General features: G+C 49.4%; 1 protein-coding gene across 4 annotated transcripts in view; it reads right to left on the bottom strand.

Annotated features, from left to right (window-relative positions):
• Positions 1-385: 385 nt before the first annotated feature.
• TNC (tenascin C) overlaps positions 386-8691 on the bottom strand; it is an 87910-nt gene continuing 79604 nt past the window's right edge. For all 4 annotated transcript variants that reach the window (XM_066256396.1, XM_066256395.1, XM_066256398.1 and 1 more), the window contains 6 exons: positions 7079-7211; positions 5322-5473; positions 4469-4565; positions 3433-3594; positions 1581-1744; positions 386-1090 (listed from right to left, as the gene is read on the bottom strand). In XM_066256396.1, coding sequence (XP_066112493.1) covers positions 980-1090; positions 1581-1744; positions 3433-3594; positions 4469-4565; positions 5322-5473; positions 7079-7211 — 819 coding nt within the window. In that variant the 3' untranslated portion in view covers positions 386-979. The remainder of the gene's footprint in view (positions 1091-1580; positions 1745-3432; positions 3595-4468; positions 4566-5321; positions 5474-7078; positions 7212-8691) is intronic.

Genomic DNA, 8691 nt, shown 5'->3' with positions numbered 1-8691 from the left:
GCTCTGCCTCTGGGAATTTTAACTCTTGCATGATGACAATTCTCACCTCTTCTGGGTCATAATACTGTTAGGAGGTAACCTTAGACCATGGGTGTAAAATGACCTCTTAAGCCGTAAACTATTAGCCTTGGAAATATTGAGCAAGAAGTTGAATCTTAAGTTGTAAGCTTTTTCTGACCTTGTTCGATTTTGTCCAAAAAAAGTGTTTGCCCCACTCTGGCCTCTGTCTCCTGTTCCTTCTTTGCCCCCCGCCCCCCACTTGACCACACCCCTCCTCACCTTCCTTTCCACCTTTCCCCCTTTGTTCAAATGCATCATCTTTGGTGGCATTCAAGTTCGACAAGGAAAGGCAAAACAGCACCCCAAGTTCAAAGTACTTGTGCTTTTATTAAAAAAAAATACAATCAGGTACTGTCCACGTTTTGAAAAGGAAGATCTTTTTAAAAATCCTTAGTTCTCATCACCATCATTATTATATTAATAATATTAATTATGTCCTTAAAGTTGGAACAGGATCGCTTTTCGGGGTTGTGTTGTATGAAACGCACAAAAACGGGGACGGCTCCCATCGACACACACTGGATCATTGCGAACACAAAGGATGCTAATTAATTATACAGCGTTGTGTAAAATACAGCTGGTTCTATAACAAACTACCACTGTACAGCCTACCCCTCTCCCATTCCCAGAGTCCCCCACGAGAAGGAAAACAGTTGCGACACTGTCTCTGGAAGTGTTTTTGCCGATTCGTACAACAAAGCAGAAACCTGATGGAGACTGGTCTTTGGTGCGAAGGAAGGACTCGCAGAGCGGGGAGGCCAGTGCTCCCCGGCCATCGGCCCCGATGCTGCATGGTCAATGTGAGCTCCGGCCAAGTGCCCAGGTGTGGCCTGACGGTTGGATGGGTTGTGCTGATACTTTGGTAAAATTCTTTTCTTCCTCCGGGCCTTATGCCTCTCTCACCCAGTTGTCCCCGAACTTACGCCCGTTTGCGCCTGCCTTCGAGATTTCGGAAGCTGCTGGGTCTCACCTTCATCTCAGCAAACTGGATTGAGTATTCGTGGCCCTTCCAGTGGAACCAGTTAACACCCTGTGGGAGAGAGAAGACCTCCAGATTGGTTTCCACTAGGCAAGGCTTTCGTTGACCACTGCTATTTCGTTGCCGGAGCGCATTCTGTTTTGCCGTGACTAGTTGGTAGTTCACGGCTGTCTCTTGCCTATCTGCCTGCTGATCTGCGCAGTGAAAAGCGTCAGAGGGGCCGGTAGAATCTGACTCAATTGTTTGACTTTAGTCACAAGCCAGACTTCCTGAGAATTAGATGCTTTCACCTCGCTTCACTTGGGTGGCCTCTCTCCTTTTGGAGTTCAGAGAAAGGTTTTGTCTGAGGAAAGCTTTGGGATCTATTTGACCAGCGGTTTCCCTTGGGATCTGCAAGAGCTAAAGTGCCATTTCTATGATTTTTTTGTGACCTGCAGTTGTCACTGGGAAAAAAACATGTCATCTCTCTGAGGTCCCTCCCTCTAGTCTCACCCTCAACAGGCTTCCCAAGCCCAGTCCTGGGCCCTCAGGGTCCGCTCACCTGACTGTGGTTATTGTCCCCATATCTGCCCATCAGGTTGACACGGTGACAGTTCTTGTACCAGAAGGCCCCCTTGTAGGACAGAGCACAGTTGGTGATGGCCGAGTCCGTGTCCTTGTCGAAGGTGGAGAAGGACCTGCCATTGTGGTAGGCCATGGAGTCACCTGGGAGAGAGAAGGGATATATGTGAGATATCCCAGCTGGAGTGTCCTGTGTGCTATGAAGGGCAGAACTGGGGTGACAATGGAGAGGTCCTGGGGTGGGCTGGCCTTCAACACTGGACCCAGATTGAGGATCACACACAGGACTGGTGGGAAATGAAATGAATGTCACCCAAGGACGTATTTCTGGTAGGAGCAGCATAGTGGTAGAAAGTGGGCTGCAGGTGGCTTTGGGGGGTTTAGCTTCAAGTCCCATCTCTTTTACTCCCTGGCCGTGACCTTGCAAAAGTCAAGCCTCCTGCTGAACTAACCCGTTGATTCTAATTACCTCCGAGTGCTGTTGGGATCATATATGAAGGTGTATGCTTAAAAGGTAGAGTGTTGAGCAAATAGTTAGGATTGTTGTTATTTTTATGATTTTTTTGTATTCCCTTTCCATAAAAGGAGCTCACTGAGTAATGTGAGAAATCTCTACGTTTAAGAATGCTTTCCTCCAAATACAAATATTTAGAGCCATCCTTAGAATCAAACCCTTCAGCTGTTAGATGCCACCAAATCTTCTGTGTCATAGAGGTATTTTTTTCAAAGTGTTTTTGGGACCACAGTTCCCTGATTCTTAGGCAAGAAGCCCCTTGATAGACAGTGGCTTTTTGGACTCTAGTTTGTAACCTGACACTTTGAATTTTAGGAACATTTAAGTACCCTTTCTTTCTGTGGACCTCACTCCCCACCCGGCTAATGCCGCGCGTGAAAATATCAGGATGTCACGGAGTTCTACCCTGACACTTTGGAGCCCGTTGTCAGATGGGTCAGATGCCTTTTTTAAGCTGCCAGGAGCATGCACATGGCAGGGAGACGTCCTGTCAGGCTTGTCTTTGTGAGGGGACGTCACGGCTCGTCTCTGTTGGAACCCAGAGAGCGGGAGCAGGCGCACTCCTTCCTGCTGCCCAGTCAGTCTTTGGTTGCCATGGAACTATATCCTCCTTGCCTGAAGCCATCTCAGCCAAAGAAGTATTTATTGCCAGGTAATGAAGTGTCAGAGTTTTTTGGGGAGGATGAAAGAACAACAACAATTTTTGCCTCTGGGTCTCTCTCTTCTCTAAAGAGCTCCGTCTCTCTTTTGACTGAACCTGGCTTTTGGTAAAGCTTTCTCTGGAGACTTGTTTTTTTCCATTACAGATGTGTTCTGTCAGGGCTCAGGGAGGCAGGAAATACACTCAGCATCTCTCCCTTCTGCTTGATACTCACAACTGAGAGCCACCAAAGTGGGCACGGGCGGCATGGAGTGGTCACACTCTCAGACCTGATCCCCCAGGAACACCTTCTGCAGCCTGAGGGGGTCCCATGTACTTATTAAATTAAATTGAGAAGCAGGGCATTACCTGAGTATTAAGGCCCCGAGAGACTGTTTGGCTACCCATCTGAAACCGATATCTAAAAATGGATACGTTGACATATTTTTAAGTGATGGCAGCTACAGATTGGTCCTGACTGTCCTGCTTCCCAACCTACTCTGTGTCAGTGACCAAAATCTCTGCCCAGGTCTGTTCCGTATTGGCACCTGTAGGGACTCAGATATCTGTTGAACCAATAACTGGATGGATTAGTGAAGGAAGGGCTGGTGAGCGGAGGAACCAGCTGCAAACACCAGAAGGCTCCGTGGTCCGCGGGCCCCGCGCGGCCGCCCATACCTGCTGTCCCGCTGTAGCCCTCCACCTTCAGCTTGTAGCGCGTCTTGGCATCCCCCACGCTGAACCTGTCGTAGACGGCGTAGGCTGTCTTCCCGTGGTCCTGCAGGTCCACCCGGAGCTCGTACTGCCCCTGGGACGTGATTTTGCTCAGGCTGTCCAGCCCTGTGGATGACAGGCAGGGGCTGATGCGGAAGCACAAGGGGCCGAGGCTGTCACTGCTGCTCCACCGTGTCAGAGCATCGGATGGCGCATGCTAAGGAGGGTTGTGCACACAGACCCGGGCTTGCAGCTTGGTCTGCCCCTTGCGGGTGTCGCACCAGGCAACACAGAAGGTGTTTCTGAGCCTCAAACAAAATCGGGTTGACAGCTTTGTCCCACCAACCTCCCAGGGTATTTTGAAGATCAAAGGAGACAAGGAAAAGATGGCCCCTTTTAAACTCTAATGTTCCTTACAAGTGAAAGGCAGCGGGTGGTGGCCAGACAAACACTGCCCTACCAGGCTCCTGAGCACAGCACAGCCCTGTGCAGGCAGGTTGTTGCAAAGTGTGCATCGTGTGGATGGACGGATGGATGGATGATAGCATTGTAGTGTTGGCCTGGGAGATTTCAAATTACAGCTCAAATGTATAGAGGATTGGCTACATTCCTCTCTGATGCTCTGGTTTCTCATGTGCAAGATGGGAATTTTGCACCTTGCCGGGGTGCTTAGAGGTTAGGGCTATAACGAACCCGCCTCAGCACCGGGAGCCCAAGGCAGAAGCTAATGGTATCAGAGAAAACGAATCTGTAAATGGTCCAGTGAATGACCTAAGGCTGGGCTCACTGGCTGTTGGCTCTCCCTTGACCAGACTTTTATTTTTAACGACCCAGAGAATGTAAAGTATTTTCCACTGGGAAGCTGACATTCTGTGTCTACTACCAGAGCTGTTTCCTCCTCATCCATTTCTCTCCCATAGGTCCCTATGGGGAGGGACAAGTGGCCAGGAGGGCAGAAGTGGACACTGGGCACACACACAAACATGCAGGGCTGCGTTACCAAGCCAGAATTCTTCTCTGCGGTCCCCAAACCCAGCGGCGTAGGCTTTCCAGTTTCGATAGAAATCTTCACGTCCATTTTTGCGTCTTAGGAACACCTATGAACAGAACCAGTGAATCTGGGTCTACTTAAGCGAATGGAAGGAAAGAGAAGGCAGCTTTCTGAGAGGAGTAACATCAGACTGTGGGAAAAGCACCAGTCCCAGGCTCTGTCCATCACTACTTTGCCAGGTAACTCTGGGCAGGTCACCAGTCACCTCCCTTCTCTGAGCCTGAAGAACAGGGACTAAGCACACCAGCTCGGAGCCACAATGATGCGTCAACGTGGGCTCATTGGCTGGAACAAGTGCGCCGTCCTGGGGCAGGATGGTGACGGTGGGAGAGGCTGTGCGCATGGGAACGAGGGTCCATGGGCACTCACCGTACCCTACGCTCGGTTTTGTGGCACACCTAAAACTGCTCTAAAAATAAAGCTTATTAATTAGAAAATACTGCCTAGATCATAGGGTAGAAGATGAAATAATCCACATGAAACTCTTAGCACAGTGCCTAATAGATAGCAAATGCTAATCTACAGAGTGGGTTTATGACCACTCTCATTTTTTATGCATTTCAAACTAAGGATCAGATGAGATAAATTATGAGAAAGATTATTTTCTTCTTCTTCTTTTTTTCAACCCCAGCTTCGATTCTTTTGTTTAGGAGGTAATTCCCGAATGTCTCCATGTAATGGACACTATCTTGCAATACCTCGTGCACCTTGTGGTCAGAGTGCAGAGAGAGGACCTCCCGCCACCTGCCTCCATGTGCCCGCTACCCCCGTCCCCAGTGCCTGAGGTTTTGGTGATACTCACGATCCATCCACCCCCGTCAGAAGTCATGTCACAGAAGACTTCCAGAGCCTGGGCCTTGTCGCCATTCAGATAGATGGTGTAGAGGCCAGAGGTTGTGTCTCCGTTCAGCATTGCCTGGGAGCAGTCCCTGGGGAATGGGTACAGGAGTCCAACTGGGGGATAAGGAGACAGAGGGACTGTCAGAGCAGGAAGACTGGGGCAGAAGCTTGCACGTTTCAACCCTGCAGTGTATTGACTAGATGACGATCGTCTCTGAGACTCTGTTCCCTCATAGGCCAGATGGGGACAAAACCTCTTTTATGGGGATGCAAGAAGGCTTGGAGGTGATGGATAAAAGGGATCATCCATCTCAGTTCCTTTTACTGATGGAAGCCCTCAACAATATCAGTGGGAGGAGGACCAGCTCACTGTGATGGGCACGGGTGAGGTTGGCCTTGATCTGCCCAGAGCAGCCAGGCAGTGCCTGATGAACACCCAGGTACTACTGGCCAGGATGGCTAGGTCCCTAGCACCCTGTGGGTGGCTCACTGTGGATCAGGGTGCTCTATAAGGCTGGAAGCATCTCAGTGTCATCAGACAATTCAGAAGCCAAAGACAAGGGTTCCAGTCCCGAACTTGCCACTTCCTGGCCTTGCGATGCTGGAGAAGACATTTAACTACCCTGAGCCTGAGAATCTTAGACGGGGGAAAGCAAGAATGCCGGGGAACTTCCGAGTGCAATCGTGTGATGCAAAGCACTACAAACATGACAGAGACAGACCGCCTTGTGTCTGTGCTTAGCAGTCGGCGTGGAGTGCTGGTGGCCATAGCAGTTCTTGTTTTCTGATCTGCTTCCTCACTCCCCTTTACCTGCACCCGAGGTGGCATCATTGGCTGTTTTCTGATCTGTTTCATAGCCCCCATCTGAGATCATTAGTGCACACCCCTAGTTTTGTGTTCCCAGCACCTGGCATAGGTTCTGGCAAAGAGGCCTGTTTGTCTGTGTACCTCCCTCGGCAGGTGTGCTGAGGGACGGGAGGGAAGTGTGCAGGGAAGGAAGGAGAGGCTCGAGATGTGTATCTCTTGGTCACCAGTGGAACACCTGCACGTTTACCATCTGCAGAAGATGCCAATGGCAGGGTGCAGGGTGGTTCCCTGGTCCTGGAGTGTGTGAGCCCAGATCTGACTCTAATTGATGGTGTAGCCTTGAGCCGATCATTGAGTCTCTCTGGGAGCCTCTGTTTTCCCACCAAAAACTGGGTACGGTATTCCTGGCCCACCACACCAGGTTGATGGGAGGACTGTGTGTGATTTTGAATATGGACAGGCTTTGTGAATGCTGATATGCTGAGGGAGAGAGGAACCCTAAGCTTAAATGGGCCCTGAGAATGGACCACATAATGGGCTAGGAGTTCAATACAATATGATGCAATGCAGTACAATACAATACAATACAATACAATACAATACAATACAATGACCCTCACAAAGTTCTTCTATTAGTCCCATTGCATAGATGAAAAAACTGAGGCTTGTAGGATGGCAGTGATGTTCCTTAGTCACAGAGAGCAAGTGGTGGAGATGAGGACTGAGTCTAGATGTTCTCACTACTGACCTTCCTTCCCTTTCACCTGTTCTCTCTTGTACCCACATTCCTGAGCCTTCAGATAGGGGCAGAGAATTGATCCTTTTCAGAGATTTGATGGAAAAATTTCATGAAACAGTCAGAGGAGGAGGGTTGGCTCAGCCTCACAAAGTCGGACCCCTGAGCTCCTTACTTGTGGTAAAGATAGTCTGGATCAACTTGCTTCTCAGGGGCCCGTTCAATGCCTGGATCTTTGCTGTGTAGTGAGTAGACGGGCTCAGCTCTGCCAGGCTGTAGGAGGTGGTGTCTGGACCCACAATAACTTCCTAAGGGAAGAAGAAAGAGTATAATAGCTTTCAGCCACATACCTCCTTAGGATACAGATGATGCATTTATTCATTCACCCATCCATTTATTTATTTTTCACTTATTACTTTATTCAATGAGAATCTACTGAGTCTCACTCTATGCTAGGCTCTATGCTCACTCCTGAGATGTCAGAGAGGGGGAGAATGCAGCATGAGCAAAGGTCCTGGGGCCAGAAGAGGTAGAACTAATTAAAATAATATGAAAAAGCAGTGACCTACCTCAGCCATACATGGGTTTTGGTGAAGGGGTGATGGAAGAGGCGGGCAAAGACCAGATGACAAAGGGCCTTAACTGCCACACTATGAAATTTAAAGTTTGTCATAATAAGAAATGAAGATTCCTGAAAGGTTTTGAATAGGTGAATGGCAGTAATGAGTCAGTGTGGAAGCCCCTGGAAGGTTCTCTTCCATTCTCACAACCAGGCAGGTGACGTGATCCTGAGTTTTTCAATGGGGGTAGAGTTTCAGAGAGGCTAAGAGACTGACTCCCACTCCATAATTTATTGGTGGCAGACGGTGGTCTTGCACCTGGTCTCCCAATATTCTGTCTGGGACTCTTTCTTCTTATACGAGGCAGATTTTTTTCTTTTTTGTGTGAAACATATAAGCTGGGGTTGGACGTGCAGGAAAGTAAACTAGGGTAAGTGTTCATTTGACACCAGTGACCCAGTGACCTTTGTGTGGCCCCAGGTCTGGTCCTTGGCAGAGGATCAGGTACAAAGCTGGGGTTATTGAATTACTCAGGGATACAATTACCTATCAGCTCTCTAGATTGCCATGCAAAGTCATTTTCTAGGCAATTAGGGTAGATTGAGATGAGACTCATGAACTCTAGAACGCCTGACCAGGAAGGGACCGTAGAGATTGGTGGGTCCAAGACTCTCATTTTATAGGTGTGAACACAGCCACCCAGAGACAGTCATGGACTTGCCTCTGTTCACACAGGGAGTTAATTCATTGGTTTTTTTGTTTGTTTTTTTGTATTTTTCCAAAGCTGGAAATGAGGAGGCAGTCAGAAAGACTCCTGCATCCACCCGACTGGGATCCACCCGGCATGCCCACCAGGGGGCGATGCTCTGCCCATCTGGGGTGTCGCTCTACCGCAATCAAAGCCATTCTAGCGCCTGAGGCAGAGGCCACAGAGCCATCCTCAGCGCCCGGGCAAACTTTGCTCCAATGGAGCCTTGGCTGCGGGAGGGGAAGAGAGAGACAGAGAGGAAGGAGGGGGGGGTGGAGAAGCAGATGGATGCTTCTCCTGTGTGCCCCGGCCAGGAATCGAACCCGGGACCCCTGCATGCCAGGCTGATGCTCTACCACTGAGCCAACCAGCCAGGGCCTAATTCATTGTTATAGCAACCCCAAGAGAGGCCACGAGAGTCTGTAGAAATGTGTGTCCACTCCTGATCAAGACTGGCAGACTAGACTCGCTGGTGTATCT

Source organism: Saccopteryx bilineata, chromosome 2 (assembly GCF_036850765.1).
Source record: "Saccopteryx bilineata isolate mSacBil1 chromosome 2, mSacBil1_pri_phased_curated, whole genome shotgun sequence".
NCBI classification, from domain to species: domain Eukaryota; kingdom Metazoa; phylum Chordata; class Mammalia; order Chiroptera; family Emballonuridae; genus Saccopteryx; species Saccopteryx bilineata.
Note: the sequence above shows the minus strand (reverse complement) of the source record. Positions and strands in the feature narration are given on the sequence as shown.